Raw genomic sequence first — 19,169 nt, forward strand, 5'->3', positions numbered from 1 at the left:
CTTCTCCTCAGAGTACACCACGCTCTCCTCATGCCTCCCTTGGGGCCTCCTTCATCTCTCTGGAAGGCCCCATGCCTTCCCTGAGCTGGTGCTACTCCAGTGCCCATCGCTAGCCTTCTGTCTTCTTTCTACAAGTCATCACTGTGACAGAGCTCCCTTATCTTTTTGGCTTTCCTCACTCTCATAGTTCTTATCTCCCCTGAGTGTCGGACTGTGTTCTACAAGACTGTCAGGTTCCTGCTGACATGGACCATGTCCTATCAAACATATTGCTTACTCCTAGGAAGTAGTCAAAGAGAAATCTGGGCATTATCCTTGAGTCTTTCCCCAGCAACTTCTGTGGCAATTACTGCTCACATCTGACTGCCCATCCCAAACATTCCTGGAGCCTCACTCTCTGCTGAAATGAGGCTTTCTTTCCCCGGACCACAGTAGGTGCTTTTTGCCCCTCCAGGTTGCTCCTTGTCATTGGTAGGCATCCTAAGCAGCTGTTGGATCATTGTTCTCCCTAGCATCAGGCTGTCTCTTGGATCAGACCTGGCACCTGAATGAGTATGGCTGAACATATGTAGACACACTTATAGGTACACATACAGACACACTTGCCACAGGGAGGTTTTTATTTCTCTTGTCACTTGACTAACTTAAGTACCTTAGAGGTGATTTTTTAAAAGTCTTGTCACCTTACTAAATAGTATTTATTTATTTATTTTTTTTTTGTATTTTTTTTGTATTTATTTATTAAATGATGTTTATTTTTAGATTATTTTATTTTACATGTTCGAGTGACTGCAGGTATGTATGTCACGTGAGTCTGGCGGCATAGCACTGAGCAGTCTCTTTGCTCTCCCTGGCATCTGGCTGTCTCTCAAGGCTGGTCCTGTGGAGGTCAGGAAGTAGGTCAGGAACCCTGGAACTGTGACTACAGACGTTCGTGAACCACCATGTAGGTTCTGGGAACCCATCCTGCATCCTCTGCAGGAGCAACACATGCTCTTAACTACTGAGCAATCTCTCCAGTCAGGATCTTGCTACTTTTACTGAGAAAAGTATGATAGTCCGTCCTAACCCAATTTAAGACAATATCAACAATCCTAAATACGTATTCAGTCCCCTACCCTATGGCTCCTCCTCCTTCTCCCCAGATCTTCTAACTTCCCAACTCCTAACAGAGTGTGTGTGCTCAGTATTTACCCCACCCCACGTGGAAGAGAGTGTGGGTAGCTCTGGCCTGTAACTCCCCTCCCCCAGCCGACTCCTCTGTGCTCCCCCCCCCCGCCCCCCCGCGCTATGCCTGGACCCTGCAGTGCCCTTTTTTAAAAACTCTCCTTTATTTGGGTGTTTAGGCCTCTACCACCCTTCCGCCAACCCCCTCCCCCAACTTTAAGTAGGAGAGAACAAAGGTTAGTGGGAGAGGGGGCCCAGAAGCCTTACTTCTCCCTGCTAGTTAGGGTCAAGGGGCTCTTTACCAATCTCCATCAACTAGCAGTCTCCTCCACGATCCAAACCACCACACCTTTCGTCTCTAGGGTTTCTCCAAACTGCCACAGGCCACAGGCCACAGGCCACAGACCAATACTGAAGTCTACACCTTCTCTTTCTCAGCTCTCATATTTGTACTCTTAGAGTCCTAGACCACACCCCTCTCCATGCCACACATGGAAGGCCGTTACCAGCTGGCAAAAGCCATACTCCATACAGGACAGTTAACAGGCGTGGACAAACTATAGCCCAACTAAAATCGCACACTTGCAGTTAAAACAAAAGCATATTTACATAACACACAAACCAAAACTTCCATCACAAGACCCCTTTGAGGATGGAGAGCTGTCATTCTGCCATCTGTGTCACACCTCAGAACCAGGAATGGAAGGGACCAGCTTTTTTTCCTGTGAGCAGTATGCAGATGTGCTCTGCCAAACACCATCTGCTGGCAGAATTGAGATCTAAGTCTACTGCTTCGCTCACGGAGCTGGCCACGTGCTTCTGGGCCCATCAGAGGCCCCTTCAACTTGGCTTTAATTATGGTGGAGGAATAAGGTGACTGTGGTAAGAGCTGAGAGTTCCGTTGGAAGGGACTGACTGCGAAAGGACTTTACAGCTCCAGATTCATCCCATGGTGAGGTCGTTTGCCCGAGCCATGTATAATGTTCTGTCAGGCGCAAATCTTTTGGGATGGTTACAGGTTCAGTCTGTACCCATTTTTAGGCACTGAGGGCTCTATGTATTGTGGCATCTGTCACTCCACGCTTTAATCCACCCATATTCAGGTCCCATGGGCAACAGGGTATGTTTTCTCTTCAAACTGCGTGACTCTCCCATCCCCACCCCAGTGCTTCCTGGGAGTTTCTTTCTTGATAGGATTTGGATCAGAAAGCTAGACTCGTGGAAAGCCCATCCTGGTTCCTTGAAAATCAGTGCAAAGAGTTCACAAATGATTGTGTGAGTTAAGGGGATGTGAACAGATTAAGAGGAACTTTTGGGAACACACAATTGTGATTTCATTTAAAATTAGTCATGTTAAATAGATAGCAAATATGCCCCGATTATGCCTTTTTAGCTACTATGCTCTGTCTGTCTGTCTCTCTGCCCTAGAATGTAAGTCATATGGAGAGTCTACCTCTTCGACTTGTTTTAAGAAGGGTTTACACAGCCCTCCAGGGTTACCCAAGAGGAGCTGGAAAATGCCCTCCTTTTTCCTAACTCTAACTTTGCTCCTGCCCATCCATCCATCCTCCTGCCTATCTATCTATCTATCTATCTATCTGTCTGTCTGTCTGTCTGTCTGTCTGTCTATCTAATCTATCCAGTATTCTTCCTGCATGCGTGCCTGCAGGCCAGAAGAGGGCACCAATCTCCTCATGCTTTCCTTGGGATTCTCACCCATACCACCCAGGATTCCCTTTGGCCTGCTAGGTGCATTTCTGATTGCAATTCTCAGAACAGGTCCTCATTTCATCTAGGGCAGCAGGAGGAAAGGTCTGCCTCCATCACCCACCCATCTGCCACCATTGCCTACACTTATCTCTTTGGACTTTGAACAATCCCATGTATACAGGATTTCAGTTTGTTTAGGTTTGTACCAGGCCTCACCTCTGTAGAACCTTGGGGTGTGATTTAGTAAGCTGTGGATACTCTTTGGAATAACTGTACCAAGAGTCTCCCTTTAAAATGATTTTGTTTGGGGCTGGAGAGATGGCTCACCTATTAAGAGCACTGACTGAAAAAAAAAAAAAAAAAAAAGAGCACTGACTGCTCTTCCAGAGGACCCACGTTCAATTCCCAGCACCCATGTGACAGTTCATAAGTGTCTGTAAACCCAAGATCTGACATCCGCAGACATGCATGCAGGCAAAATAACAATGTGCACCAAATAAAAATAAATAAATTATGAAGAAAAGTCTGTTACCCCAGCTCCAGGAGAATTTGATGCTTTCTTCTGACCTCTGAAGGCCCTGTATACACACACACACACACACACACACACACACACACAAATGATTTTGTTGTAGGGAATGCTTAGTGAGCATGATTCTCAGCAAGAATAGGATTTAATGAGGAAAGGAGGTGATCAGATATGATGGACACATTGAGTTCTTTCCCAGTGTTAATACAGTTTCATCTCTTGCCTCAGATGTCTGTTGCCTGCACTGCCTGAAGGAGGCTTACCTCCTGTTTCTTTCTTTTTTTTTCCTTAATTTTTTTTAATTTATTACAATTTATTCACTTTGTACCCCAGCTGTATCCCCCTTCCCTCAGTCCCTCCCAATCCTGCTCTCCCTCATCTCCTCCCATGCCCCTCCCCAAGTCCACTGATAGGGGAGGTCCTCCTCCCCTTCCATCTGACCCTAGTCTATCAGGTCTCATCAGGACTGGCTGCATTTACTGAGCTGTTTGGGCTACATCTGTGGGGTTCTAGGTTAGCTCCATGCATGGTCCTTGGTTGGAGTATCAGTCTCAGAGAAGACCCCTGGGCCCAGATTTTTTTGGTTGTGGTGATTTCCTTGTGGAACTCCTGTCCCCTCCAGGTCTTTCTCTCTCTCCCTTCTTTCATAAGATTCCCTGCACTCCGCTCAAAGTTTGGCTGTGAGTCTCAGCATCTGCTTTAATACCCTGCAGGGTAGAGTCTTTCAGAGGCCCTCTCTGGTAAGCTCCTGTCCTGTTCCCTGTTTTCTCCCTCTTCTGACATCTATCCCAGAATATGCCCAAGTATACAAGAACATTTGCTCAACCATGTTCATAGCAGTTTTATTCACAATAACCAGAATCTGGAAACAACCCAGATGTCCCTCGACTGAGGAATGGATACAGAAACTGTGGTACATTTACACAATGGAATATTACTCAGCAATTAAAAACAAGGAAATCATGAAATTTGCAGGCAAATGGTGGGAACTAGAAAAGACCATACAGAGTGAAAAGCAGAAAGACACACATGGTATATACTCACTTATAATATAACATAGGATAAACATACCAAAATCTGTACACCTAAAGAAGCTAGGCAAGAAGGAGGACCCTGGGTAAGATGTTCAATTCTCACTCAGAAAGGTCAATGGGATTTGATTGTTCAGGCAGAAGTAGGATTAATTATTGCGCCCTGCACATAACAGCCCAACAAGGCCTCCTTTTTCCACTCCCTAGTCCATCCTATGACATCATAAAGCGTAATATGGTTCATTTCAGCTCTTGCCACCCACACCAAAGGGTAGGTTGGACCAAAGACCAGGAAGATAGGCAATGTTAAACCCAACAGGATGGGAACAGAGCTTTATTGCCCCCACTCAAGCATGTGGCCCTCCTAATGTATGTAGCTGACCACAAATAATTGATCTTGCCAGAGCCTCTATTCCTTGGGCCTTTGCTATCCATGATCATCATGTTAACAGGATCAATTTTACCAAAGCTTGTAAAATAATGCCTTTGACCAAAACTTTAAACAAACAAAATTTTAAAGCCTACCATGCACTCACTGATAATGCCAAAGAAAGTTGAAAATTAGATTAAAGTCAGCCGGGAAGCTTCATCAGCAGGCATCTGGGCCATGTTGTATTTTTAAGTGTCATTTGAATCATTAGGCTTATAACAAAATAAGATGTCTCATTAGATTGCCAATAAAAACAATTAGAAGGATATGATGCTGGATAGATGTAAATGAGCCTTCTTGGGATATTCCTAACCAATGAAAGAATCACACTGCTTGATTCTAATAATTCACCAAGGACCCGAAATAAACAGCAAGCATTAATTTACAGGTCAGTTTTACATGGTTAATAAGAAAGCTACAACCTTTGACTCTTGCTGGAAACTAAAGGACTTAAAGAGGACTCCATTTTATGTCCATTTCTCATCTGGAGAGTCTTATTAATATGCGTTTATCCATCAGTCTGTATCTTTCATGACATGAGGCCAAATCAACTTTAAAAAAAGAGAAAAGGCGGAACGTTTATATTCTGCCCTGCCCTGTGGCATTCTTCAGAATCCAGTGCATTTCATTTCCCAGAGCAATAACCAAAAGTGCATCAAGAAACTAAGGACTAAGACTTTTCCGATCTGAGAAACTGCAGAGTCTGTCTTTGATGCTAAGTGCAATGGGGCCTTGTCTTTATCTGTTAGCCCAAAGGCTGGGCTATGTTCTGTTCTAATGTAGTCTCAAGAGTAAGAGTTAGAATTGAGTCTTGCACCCCAGAAAAGATCAGAAAGGGGAGCTGGTCTCACCTAGGTCCTTTGTCTGTGGCCCTTGGGCAGTTTCTATGTAGCATCCTGCAACTTGTCCACTCAGTTCCGTGTTTGGATGTGACCTTGGCTGCTTTTGCTGTCTAGCTTCTGCTCGTAACATTTCTTACAACCCACCTGGCCCCTCCAACCACCTGACCCCTCTCCTGCCTCGCCCCTCCCCGACCTGATGACTGTCTTCAGAGCAACTGATCTTTATGAGCCCTTTGTCATAAAGAGCCTGTGTCCCTGGGAGAAGGTGGTCAGAGGTAGTCACGTGCTTGACATACATTGTGAGAGGGTTAACACCAAATTCATCACCTTCACTTTGAACCTGTGATACTGAAGCTGAAGTCATTGAGGGGGGGTTACAAGGTCACATGCAAGTTACTGAGGAGCCTAGGACTGGACTCCTGCTTCCCAGGATTCCTGCCTCACCTTCTCCAACAATTGTTTTTCCATGTGTCAGTTGCTCATACAAGAAGATCATTTTTGCCTCATGAAGATAAGTCACAGGAAAATAAATGTTGACCAGTGTGTGATGTTAGCCCCCAGTGTGCCTTCTACCCACCGTTATCCCTGCATCTCTCTGCCCAGTGTTTACATTTCTCATGAGCTGGTTATTTCCTTTGCCCTCATTTCTTTGGGGATGAGGAAATAATTTTTATCAAGGTGAACAGCTCATTGCTGGGAAACACAAGAGTAGTTTATGATAAGGCTTTGGGTTATAGAGTTGAAACAGAGCTAGCTTCCTGCTGTACATTTCAGTCATATGACTCTGTTTACCTTGGAACTCAGTATTTGAATATGAAGCTAGGTACCTACAGACCAATGGGCCTGCAGGAGGATGCCTTGGCATGCCTCAGAAGTGACTTCTTGATCCTGGGTGGATGCATGGTGGCTGGGTCTTACTCTAGAAAGTAGGATTGTCATTGAGGACAGCTGACTCTCCTGAGTCTTATCTGAAGCTTGTTGCATATTTCATACAGTTGGTCCTCACAACATCCCTGTGTCAAGGGTTCTATTATTATCACATTTTATGACACAGGAAATAGGGGAAATCATGCCAGGGTCACCACTTAAATGGTGGTACAACTTGACTTTAAGTCCAACAGTTTGGTTCCTGACTGAGTCTCATCCTGATGCTGCCCAGCTTGGTGGACTTAATCCAGGCCTGTGTTCCTTTTTGTGATCTAACCAAAACACAGTCCTGCTTTCCTTTCAAATGCCCCAGGCTCTCTTTCCTTGTAGCTTTCTCTCATTGGGGAGTATCTTAGTTTGGTTTCTATTGCTGTGATAAAACACCATGACCAAAAGCAACTTGGGTGGGGAAAAGGGTTTCTTTCCTGTTAGCTAACAACTCATAGGTCATACTCCGTCACTGAGGGAAGCAGGGCCAGGAACTCAAGGCAGGAGCTGAAGCAGGTGCTAAAGCAGAGTGCTTCTTATTGGCTTGCTCACCATGACATGCTTAGCTTGCCTTTTTATACATAAGCCAGGACGACCTGCCCAGGGTTGTGGGTCCCCCCACATCTGTCAAGAAAATACCACAGAGTTGCCTGTGGCTAGTCTGATAGAGGCATTTTCTCAATTGGTGTTTGTTCTTCCCTGGCTTGTGTCAAGATCACACACACACACACACAACTTCATCAGGTTGGAGGGGGCCGTTGACTTCTTGGGCTACTGTCTGCTCTGCCCTGGATTGTCATAGAGAGCAGATGGTTGAGCTTACTGGAACCCCAAGAATCTGTAGCATCACTGCTGTGAGTTTAAAAGGGTTACCTTCCTCTTTGCCTCCCTTGTTCTGCAGTTCTTCCAGTCTACAGGCTGTTCTTCAAGGGATAGGACCAGGGTGTGTCTCTCCTAGAGAACTGTGCCCAAGGGCCTTTCTGCCCAAGCCTTCCCAGCAATTTGTTTCTGTCACAAACCTCTTCCGTGTTGTGCTTCATTTTAAGGGGCCATTTTTGTGGGCAATCTTACTGGGCCATCTGAATAAGTATATGGAGTGCAGGTTTCCAGACACAGGCTGCGGTGACTTTACCGGTTGCCCTGAGGAAGGTGGGAGCACTAGGCCACCTCTTCCCAGTGTGCATTCCGGAGCCATTAGGTCAGCCAGTATTTAAGGCCAAGGATGCTGTGTGAGCACAAGGACTGCTCTGGGTTAGCAAGTACCTGACGTTTCTGAGCCATGTATTGAACTTAGTGGTCACTCAAAAAGTGGGCATCCTTTCAAAGTTTCACTTAAGCCTAATTGTTGTTGTTGTTTTTTTTTTTTTAAGACCATCTGTTCTTAAAATGTAAGTTGAATCTTAACTGTCTGGGGGATTCTTTCTTAGTTAATAAAGAAAGTTTAAACTTTCTTTGTTGATGGTTAAGGATCTGGAATTCTCATTCGGGAAGATTGAAAAATGCTAGATGGGTTGTCGCTAATTATGAAATCATTGAAGCATATCATGTTGATTAGGCTGGGTGTGGATGAGGTTTATACGGATGTTTGTGTATCATGAATATTTATATGTGTCACCCTCATTCTAAAAGATTTCTATATATTTTAATGAGCATATCTAGTGGATTCCAACATGACATATTTACCCATAAATATCATGATCTAATCATGGAATTTGTATTGATTATAAATCTCTGACATAAATGAACTAATAGAGAGGAGTCAGTACATAAAGAAGAGCACAGAGCCTTGTGGGTAAACACCTCCCTTGTATGTATTGTTCTTTATTGCACGTGTGTTGAACATCTAAGACTTGGGCTATTTTCCAAAGCTTTGCTGAGCTTGCTGGCTCTTGGGAGTGGGGACACACAAGGAGGACCTCCTGGATCTGAGGTGGGAGTTTGTGTCTTTGGAGGTAAAAAAAAAAAAAAAAAAAAAGTACCCATGTGAATGAGGAAAAAGAAAAAAAAAAGATGACACCATTTTAGCAACATGCTCGGAAGCAGGACCAAGCTAAGACTAGGCTTTAGCCCTTTGCTTTGTGTTATTCCTTTTTTCCACATTCTGCTACTACTCTGTCTTACTGGTGAGGAAAAGAAGTGACCTTAGACAGAGAATCAAAGGTTTTTAAAAGAAAAAGTAAATAGCCACTAGCATTGTCCTAGTCCCTGGGTGTGAATTGTTGGGTCTGGGCCTTAAAGATAAGGGTTGTCTTGCGTCAAGTTCTGCTGCTCTCTGAGCAAGCACCTGAGTAGACCTGTGATACTCCACAGACAATTTCCGAGTGAACCTCAGTAAGGCTGGTGGTGCTGGGATGTGCTTCGGAGTGTTCACTTTGATGGGGGCAGGTCAAGGACTCCATTGTGTTGTAGTCTGCACCTGCCTCTGCCTCCCAGGAAACTGCTGGAATGAGCGGGTGTTTCTGCTGGCAGGTGTAGAGGCCTTCTCTATGGGTCATATGAAAGTCTGTCCCCTTAATCCCTGCCTTGGTTTTTTGAGACAGAGTTTCTCTGTTTAGCTCTGGCTGTCTTGAAACTCACTCTGTAGACCAGGCTGTCCCTAGGGCTCTTCCTGTCTTGGCCTCTAAGTGCTGGGAGTAAAACCATGTGCCACCACTGTTGGACCTCCTTTCACATTAGAAAGAAATGCCTACTTCTTTCACACCTGTTATCTCTTTCATGACCTGGGCTCCAATGCCAGGGTGCACATTAATCACACTGCTGTCCAGCATCAGGCAGTGAAGATAGAAGGAAAATAATTTTAGTTTTGTTATTTTTTTAACTATTTGTGCATACTTTCAAATTAACATTTTTTTCTGTTAGCAATTTTGAGCTGATAAAGTGATACCAATTACTACCTTAATCAAACAAAAGACTCTATGAAAGACAATGGCCAGATTAAAACTGTTTGCAAAATAGTGGTAACCCTGCGAGTTAATGTAAGTCAACTAAGGGAAGCCACCGTCTCCACACACACATTCTTCCCCCGACCTCTTAAATGACTGTATTTTCAGAGGAAGTATTAGGGTTTTATGATGGAGGTGGGGAAGTGGGGAGTGGCCATAGTGATCTCTACCTGGGGCTCAGCTTATCACTCTACTGAATGCTGCCCTACAGTTGTCTCCTTGTTCTGTAATTATGTTATCTTCGCTGCTCCTGTTGGTGGCTTCCAATCTCCATTTGTTAATTATTGCCCCAGCTACATGTAGGCTGGCCTCTGGAACACCCTACAGTTTTGCTTTATGCTGACACCTAGTACTAAATGGTCCCTGAGCTGTCTTTGGAGGTGCACTTGAGGGGAGACGGAGTCCTTACCCTTCAGGCAAGCACACAGCACCCTGTCTGTGAGCACTAGAAGCAGACTTCTCAGTCATAGCCCTGACTCCAGGGGCAGGAGGTGGCCAGAACTGATCCACCGATAGACAGCTCTCAGAAAAACAGTAGGTGGAAGGAGAGGCCATCTGACAAGGAGACACCCTTTGCTAAGTCTAACATCAGCAGCCCCGGTTGGTTCTGTTACCATTGTGTGTTCATTGAGAGTGGCTGTTCAGTTGGTTCTTGTTGTTAGGGACACAACAGTTAAAGGAGTCTCTGATATCATAGCAAAGGGAGGGGACAGCTGGTTAGCTACAAGGGGGAAGTGATGTGTGCCTCAAGGTAGAAGGGCTGAAGCAAGCCCTGCAGTCAGTCAGTGGGATGGAAAAATACCGTCCTTGGGAGAGACAGAAGCTACGTGAAACAACAGTGTCCTCTTCCATGGGCACTGTTCAAGAAGCCTCTAGGTTGGGAGTGGCTCTCATTCTAGTTGATCCTTAGATTTTCTGGTGATACTGGGGTTGCATGAGAGTCTCAGAAACAACAGATGGCATAATCCTCTCTTATCATCCTTGGAGCTTGTGAAGTGGCTGGGAGGGACCTGGCTGATGGCATTATTTCTGAACAAGTGGTATTTTTTTCTGCCCGTACACAGAGGGGTCAGAAAGCCTGCATGCAGTTGCTGTGCAAATAATGTCAGTGTTCCCCAGGCACAGAGCTGCCCAGCTGTCCCCTTAGACTAGCCCTCATGTGTTCTCAGGGTCATTTACCCTAGAATGCAGCAGCTTGAACTGCATGGAGCATCCCCTCTACTGTCTTCCATAGTTGATTCCTGAATTCTTGTTTTCCCTATCTTTGTGACCTTTTTGCCATCACTTTCCTATTGATCTGTAATGACACCTGAACCCACATTAGGTCTTTGGCCTGACACAGAATGCATTATAAATTAGAAAAGTACTTGTGGTTTAAAATTGTGTAGAACAATGGAATAAAAGGGCAATTGGAATTAACTTTTCATTCCATTAACAAACCAAAAGTAGCCTTGGACCCAAACAGACACAGGGCCAGGCATGGTACCCCTAGATCAGACATACCTGGCCATCTGCCTAGAAGGCTAGTTTGCCCATTCCTGCCCTCTGACAGACACAGCAACCAACCCTCTTCTTAAGAGTTTAAATGGCCATTTGTAGGAAAGAGGAGGGCATGTTTAAAATATGCAAGTGATTTCCTGAGGTCTTCAAGAAAGGATCATTTAGAAAATGTGGCACTTCTGCCTTAGTGACAATGTGCTATCCTGGAAGAGAGGTGTTATGGAAGTAGGTTATACATGAGTGTGGGCTTCTGGAAAGTTTGAGGCTAGCAGAACTAGTGAGTTGAAAAACAAAGTTGACTATGAACAGGAGGTCAAAAGAGCCCCTGGTGCTCTTACCCAAGAGAATGGGTCTGTTCAGAAGTACTGGAAAGAATGACTTCCAGGCAGCTGAAACCAACAAGTGCGGCAGGTACTGAAGCCTCTTGTAGAGAGGAGAGCTACACTGGGCTCAGTGAGGGCCAGAATGCAGGAAGCCACAGAGCACTGTCCACTTGGTTCCTCCTGGCACCCAGAGTTTTCCACGAATGTACTGAGTGGCCCACCCAAGGTCTAGCTAGAGGAGAGTTAGAGAGAAAGGCCTGAGGTCACTCTTGCCAGGCTCAGAAGCAAAATCTAGGTGTGTGTGTGTGTGTGTGTGTGTGTGTGTGTGTGTGTGTGTGTGTTTTCTCAGATTCATTATCTTCTGCCTCAGCAGCCTTCTGAGAGCTGAGGTTACAGGAGTGTGAACTGTGCTTGGCTTGGAGAAGCTCCATTTTTCCATTTGCAGAATAGTGATTACTGAAAACAGAAGCCACGTTAGTGTGTGACCCAGGGAAGGAGACAGGGAGCACAGCCTGTCACTGGACAGTCTTTTCTGGCAAAACAGTTTTTACGCTCCTGTCATCCTGTTTCTCAAACATGCAGATTCTCTCCCACAGTTTTTATTGTCCTTCCTATCTTCGTAAGATACCTCATAGCATCTTTGGTTCTTGACAAATGATAGCATTTCTCCACAAAGCTATGACAGGCTACAGTGCCTCCAGACATTGGCACACATCCCGTCTCCCCAGGTGAGATGAGAACCACAGCGCCAAGTCTTCCCAGAGGTCAGAAATGGGATCAGGAGATGTTTGTTTCAGGGGACAAGAAAATTTATTGGCCAAAGCAGGTCGGTGCTGAGCACATTCAGCTACTCTTTGACAGTCAGGATGCCTGGTTTTTTTGTTTTTTTGTTTGTTTGTTTGTTTGTTTGTTTTGTTTTGTCCCATATGTTTTATGGGATCAACAGAGCAAAAGCTCGAGAAGCCTCTTCTGGTGGATATTTTAAAATCTGGGACAACAGCAGGCCTGCATTTCATACCAGCATTGGTCTTGGATCTGAAGGCTGTGTTTGTGCTCTGGGGAAAAGGTCCCAAGTTATCAGAGACAGCTCCCTTACTGTCCCAGAACTTGCTGAAGAACAGCTGCTCTGCTGACAGAATCCTGAGCTGGGCAGAGAACAGGTGGTGGGCCACTGGCTGTGTCCTGATCACACTGTGTCACTCCCCCACACACACACACATACTGCCTTCATAAACTGACAGGATCTGATGGAAGCCGGTTAGAGATGCAGGTCCCCCCAAAACCCCTATGTAGCTCATTTCTCAGGAGCACAGGCCATTATCTCCTTTAGGAGAAGGGACTGAGCTGGAGAGCGTCCTTCAGGAAGCAGTGACCAGAAGCCAAATCACATGCAGTTGGCTTTATTAAAACTGTCTCGTGATTGCAGAACACCTGGGGATGAAGGCTGATCTGCTAAACCCTTTGTGGGGTTCCTGTGTCTAGGGGAGATGGCAATAATGCAGAGATGGGCCAAGAAACAAATAGTTTTCTCAGAGGCACATGATTAGATGTGTCCTCCCCAGATAAGGATAGTGAATTTATTAGTAATTGGAGCTTATATTTTTAACTTAATATTTTATTCTTTCATACTTCCAGTTTACCAGCAGAAAAGCAACCCCAACCTTTTGTATTTTCAGTGTAAATTACTTAAGCTTTGTGTTTTGAAACTTACATGGTTTATCTTTTTCTGTGAAACTCCAGAAGGGCCATCCTGGGCAGGGACCCATACATCTTCAGTCCCTTAGAGACCAAAGCTGGAGTTGGGACCATCCTTACAGAATGTGTGCTAAGTTAGCTTCACCAGCTAAGACTCGGTCCTTCATCTTTCCAGAGCTCTGGCTTGGGGCCACTTCTTTGTGGCTGACTAACTTGTCAGTCCTTGCATTTCTTTTCTACTTTTTCTAGTTCTTTTTCTTTTCATCATCCTTGGGTTATGTCACAAAACTAGAGCCTGAGGGGCTCTGTGGTCTAAGTAGGATGTGGAGCAAAAGGAAACACTTACAAATAGACCTGGAATCCCTGTCCTGGCCCAACGTAATACTTGTGAATACTCCCTGTATCCCAAGTGTGTGCTCATGCATGGGATGACTAATGGGAGTAGTGACTAATAGCCAGCACCATGGATGGGATGATGTGCTGGTCACCATTCAGATGGCCGAATCTTAGTCCTCACTGAAGCCATGGGTGGATTGATTGTCTTGTAGCTATGTGGGGAAATGTCCCCATTTTAGGAAGTGCACCCTAAACCATTTAGAGACAAAGGATTAGACCTTCTCATCTCATTTGCAAATGGCTCAAAAAACTTGTGTACGCTGTAGATTGGGGAAGGAAATAAGAGGGAATGTTACCAACAAATACTGAATCTTGGTGTTGGGTATCCAGGTGCTCCTTGCCTGTTTTTGTCAATTTATGTCTTGTTCGACATTATTATAATAACACTGAAAAGCAGGCGCGTGGTGAGTAGGTACCCTGCCCTCACCTCATTCTCCTGTCTGCCTCATCTGCCAGGCTGGGTATGTGGGGTGTGATGCAGCATTGATTGATGCCTCCAGCTTCCCTCCTGGGTGGGGAGGAACTTTGTTCCTGGGTGTCTGTTCTGGTAACCTAAGAAATCTGGCCAGCAGGCACTGCCTGACTCTGGCTTCATGTGCACTTTGTAGGACTTGGAAAAGATGGCGACCTCGTAGTCTAAGGTGCGCACTGCAGCTCTGCACAGCTTTCTTGTGCAGCTAGACCTTGTGTGAACTACTCACAGGGTGTCACTCCCTGTCACTGTATACGCCTCCTTGCTCTCGATTTGGATGATGAGACTGTTGCTGTTGCTTGTGGCATTCTCCTCTTTTGCCCTGCTCTCCCCCCAGAGGCTTTCCTTGTCAACCTTCAGGATAGTTTTGTAACATTATTTTCTATAAGAGACTGTCCAGCAGAATCACAGTCATTGTGCCGGTTACAGTAAGGTCAGGTGTCCTAAGCTGGAGATGAATTTTAGTGGCTTTTTTTCCAGGTGGCTTAGGAGGGAGCATGAGGACAGAAATGGCAGTTAGCAGCAGAGTGCCCCTGCTGTGGTATGCCGAGCCACGGGGCCCCTGTGGCTAACAAAGATCCATAATGAAGATCTATTTCCCCTTTAACAGGGAGGTTGTCCCAGCAGGTGCCTGCCTTTTAGTACTTTTAGCCAAATGGGGACACTGCACAGAACACAGCCTACTCAAGCCCCCTGCTGAGGTCCCAGATTTTTCCTTGTCCAGCTCTCCAGACTTTGCTTGGAGCTGAGAAGCTTCCTTGTTAGTTAGTCAACCTAGAGTATCATGGCAGTCCACTGATGGTAGCAGTTAGGAAGGAAACTTGCTAAGATCCCATGCATCTTATCTCATGGTTCAAAGCAAGAGAATGGCAGCCTCATGTCAGCCATTGTGTTAGGAATATTGGGTACATGGGGAAAGTGCTTTGTTTCCTGGGCTTAAGCATGTAGGATCCCTAAAGAATCCCGCCTTCACTTTGGCATAGACCATTTTACCAAGTGTGCAGGCCTGAAGTATCACAGCCTTTCTCTTCCAAGATTACAGTCTCATCACACTCATCATGCTCCTGACTCAGAGCTTGCAGGTCAGCACAGCTAACACTCTGCATTGCCACTGAGAGCATGACAGAGCCCTGCAGCTCAGCAAGGGGACAGAAAGATACAGTCTGAAAAGCCACATTAAATAGAAGAGGGACAAGGGTGGGGATGGCTGGAAATGACAGCAAGTTAGTTGTGTAATCAGCTGAGGGAGGGGTCTCTCCAGAGGCTCTCTCCTTCCAACAGTCCAGGCAGGTGCAGCCCCCAAGGCCTCCAGGGACTTCCTACCGCTCCTTTTCCAACTCTCATCCAGCATGATCGTTTTCATTATAAACAATCCCCTGTGAAACTTTTGTCCCTCAGAGGGCTTTTCTGTTCCGCAGTATTTGGTAAGAAGTGCTTGGAAATGGCACCTGTGTGCTCTGTGCTAAATTTTTTTCTCTCCAGTTGGATTTGAAAGTCTGGTGTAGACAATGCAGAAGCAGAGTGAGATCCACACGTTTCCCTCAAAGCCCACCAGGCAGCTTAGACCTGAGTGATGGCTCCATCATTTCTGCATAGCCTGTGTTCAGTCTCTTCAACATCATGGCCGTTGGCCCGCTGAGCACCTCTGCTGGACCGGCTCTCATCAGACCCTCGACTGTGGGAAAAGCTGCTGGGAAGGAAGCTTTGGCACTCAATACCTGGTGTAATGGCTGCTCTTCTGGGTGCTTGAACAGGCCCCTGTCTCTCTCTCACACCTGTCTCATAAGGGAGAAGCACTCTTACAGTCTCCATGTAGGTTGTAGGTGAAGACACACTGAGAAGTTACTTACCCACGTGGCCAGGCACTGGTGGACCTAGCTGTAGAGCTCAGATCTGAGGACACCAAAAGGCTTTTAGTGAAACACACAACAGTCCTCTCCCTTAACTAAGCACTGCACAGCCTGGCAGTTTATGTCCTTACCCCTTACAGACTGTGTCTTAAAGGACAGCGTCCCATGTGACTACTGTGATACGACTTAAATGTGTCATATTTAATGAGTCACAATCACTAGACTGTCAACCAGCAGACAGAAAGCTGGTGTGTGGTATACCAACCGCCATTTTAAGCTTTGACTCCGGACTTGTCATTTCCCTGTCTCCCTCCCTCTTCTACAACTGCCCGCCCCACCTAAGGCCAGCATTTCAAGGGGCTCTTTGTAGTTCTTATGGCGTTGATGTAACCTCAGTTAATGAGATGGGGTCATTCAGTGTCAGATATGAGCTGTGTGATCCAGCCTAACCTTGGAGAGAGGACAGAGAACTGAGGGTTCAGGCTCTGAAGGAGGGGTGAGCCACTGGGGCAAAGTCCTCTGCTAATGAAGTCACGTGTCCTCAGGAGCAGAATGAGCTCTCTGTGAAATCAGAAACAATGAGCATGTTGAGTTTCAGACAGGGGGTGAATGAAGCTCTCTGGCCAAGGGCCATGAGATGAATTGGGACAATTCAAGAGATGCATTCTTCAAGGACAACTTTATGTTACCACCGAGTGGACCCATCTTCACTGATGCCCAGTAATGGACATCAGTTGCACCATTATGAATAATTTCTCAAGTCATTCCCTCCTTAGGGCTTTTTAAAAAGTTTTGACTTGCATAAATTAACGTCCTTAAAATAATGTGAGGAATGGATGGGAAATAAGTTTGGGCAGCAATGTCTTGTTTGTTCTTTCTTCCTGGGATCATTTCCCTTCTCATTCATACTCAGCTAGGAGCCAGATACTTGGCTGGCAGTCTGATTTCCAGGCACTTAAAGGTTGTTACTCTCTGCGGTTAAATAGCAAAAACAAAACAACAACAACAAAACCTGTTAGTGTTTTAGAGAACTTGGCTTATGTGCTAGCACAGCAGTGGCTACTGCCTCACAAACTCTCCAAGGGGCAGTCAGGTCTTTGAGAAAGTTCCCTGCCAGCTGTGCCTGCATCTCTCTGTAATGTTGGCTGCTGGAGCAGCGTCCCAAGTAGTAAGCCCAGCAGAGGGTTGGTGGGAGCCAGATAAGGTCCCCTACAGCCAGCCACTCCGTGTTGCCATAAACAAGGAGGAACAATGGCATCCAGAAAGTCCCGCAGCTGGGCTGGAAGCTAAGCGCGGGAAGGTGGGCGGGCTTTGCTGGTTGGGGCGGGGCGGGGCGGGCCAGCCGCTCACCCTCCTCCTTCTCTCTGGACTTATAGGTGAGGCTGCTGGCCGCAGGGACTCAGCACTCCCCATGAATGCCGCCAGCCCTGGATCCGGACCTCGCTGCTGCTGCTGCTGCTGCTGCCGCCGCCACCTCCTCTGACAGCGGGACTGAACAACCCTTGCAGCAACTTGCTTCCCTGGCCTCTTCTCATCTCATAGGTGTCTTTCTGGATTGACCCGGTGGACTCCTGCCTCGCTTCCCCACCGTGAACATCAATATGTGTCATGTCATTGTCACATGCCGCTCCATGCTCTGGACCCTCCTGAGTATCGTGGTGGCCTTTGCTGAACTTGTTGCCTTCATGAGTGCCGACTGGCTGATCGGGAAAGCCAAGACCCGCGGCGCCGAGCCGGCAGGCACCGACTCGGAGCCCTACTACCTGGGAATCCTCTGCATCCGCACTCCAGCCACGCAGCAAGTCCCTCGGGACACGCTGTGCGGGACCTACGCCAAGAGCTTCGGGGAGATCGCCAGCGGCTTTTGGCAAGCCACCGCTATTTTCCTGGCGGTGGGGATCTTCATTCTCTGCGTAGTGGCCCTCGTGTCTGTCTTCACCATGTGTGTGCAAAGCATCATGAAGAAAAGCATTTTCAACGTCTGTGGGCTCCTGCAGGGCATCGCTGGTGAGTAGTGGGGTGCGCGGAGGCACTTACTGCCTGCCTCTGCGTGAAGAGGGCTAGCCAGGGTCCCTCCCCAGCAGCCACTCTCTCAACAGTAAGACCCAGGCTTGCGAGCTGGTATCGCATGACACTTCTCCTTGATCTTTTCCTCGGGCTCTGAGTTGTTGGGTTTTGTTCGGGTAATTGTCACTACTTTTTGCTTTTTTTTTTTTTTCTTCATTAAATTAAAACTGTGCTTTGGGTGGGGTGGGGGGAGGGGAGCATATCTGAGGGGTTTGGTCAGAGCCGGTCCCAGATGCAGCTAAAACGGAAAGACTGCCTTGTTTAGTGAGAGGCAGAGAGGTTGCCCTCCACCCTGGTGAGTTCGGCATCGTGTGGGGGTGACTCCAGCCTCCCAGGAAGGGATTAGCATCAGTTCCTCCGTGTTTAATAATATAGCACTTAAGTTGTCTTTGGAGCCGGACAGAATGTTCTGTGTAGTCGGATCAGAAGGTGCAAGCAAACTTCTACTTTCTGGGCATTTTGCACTAGTGAGCTTGTTGTAAATGGGTAGAAAGTCTGAGTTCTTAACAGTGATCCCAGAGAGAAGGCTGCAAGCAAAGGTCTGTAGACCCTGGCATTACCTTGGTTCCTCCAAAGAGTTGAAAGGTGGACCCTGACCCAAGACAGCACTAGTTGGCCATGCTGAAAGGACTACCTCTGTGCTGTTGGGTTAGAATGAACAGGGAGAGGTTCCCATGTTAAATAGGGGGCTGTCAATTTGAGCTGCAGTGGGAGGAGTCTCCACACCGCACCTGAAGAGCACAGGCGGTTCTGCTCAGCACTCTCCTGAGTAGGACCTGGGCCCTTCATCAGTGGTGGGCCGGGCCCTGCAGCCAGGGAGGTGGTGAGGCAGCAGACCCCACAGGAGCTAATACCACTCAGCCTCAGAGCAGCTAAGTGGGGCTGCTTCCAAATAAACAGATCAAACGGCAGGGCTTTCCCAAACAGCTGATAGGATAATGTTATTGTTTGTTTCTTTGTTTGCTTTTCTGTTCCTCAAATCTTAGGGGGCCATTGTATGCAGGGATTGAGGATGGGGTAATGGACTAAGAGAAGTGACACACCCCTCCCTGCGGCCTGAGCTGTCTCCATGAGGTGATTCTCCATGTGGCAGTTGGCACTGTTTATCTGACAGCCTCAGGTGTGCTAGGAATAGGCCAGGTAGATGTAGACCACTCTGCTAGACCAAGCTTCCATGTTTTAGCTCTGCTGCTAACTAGCAGGCCCACGGGGCAGAGTGCCACCTCTCTGTGCAAAGCGGGGAGGCTGGAACATGACATCACCTTAGTGTATGTGTGTTTTCATCCTAGGCGTCTAATGC

The 19,169-nt window shown here is 46.8% G+C and overlaps 1 protein-coding gene across 3 annotated transcripts in view; it reads left to right on the top strand.

The window, feature by feature from the left end:
• The window catches only part of Lhfpl2 (LHFPL tetraspan subfamily member 2), a 143,955-nt gene that overhangs the window by 104,590 nt on the left and 20,196 nt on the right, over positions 1 to 19,169 (top strand). For all 3 annotated transcript variants that reach the window (XR_009592380.1, XM_021631288.2, XM_060385577.1), the window contains one exon: positions 17,179 to 17,809. Coding sequence is in view for 2 of the 3 variants with exons in the window: in XM_021631288.2 (XP_021486963.1) it covers positions 17,404 to 17,809 (406 nt within the window). In the remaining variant the exon portion in view is untranslated. The remainder of the gene's footprint in view (positions 1 to 17,178; positions 17,810 to 19,169) is intronic.

This window comes from Meriones unguiculatus, chromosome 6, assembly GCF_030254825.1.
Source record: "Meriones unguiculatus strain TT.TT164.6M chromosome 6, Bangor_MerUng_6.1, whole genome shotgun sequence".
NCBI lineage: Eukaryota > Metazoa > Chordata > Mammalia > Rodentia > Muridae > Meriones > Meriones unguiculatus.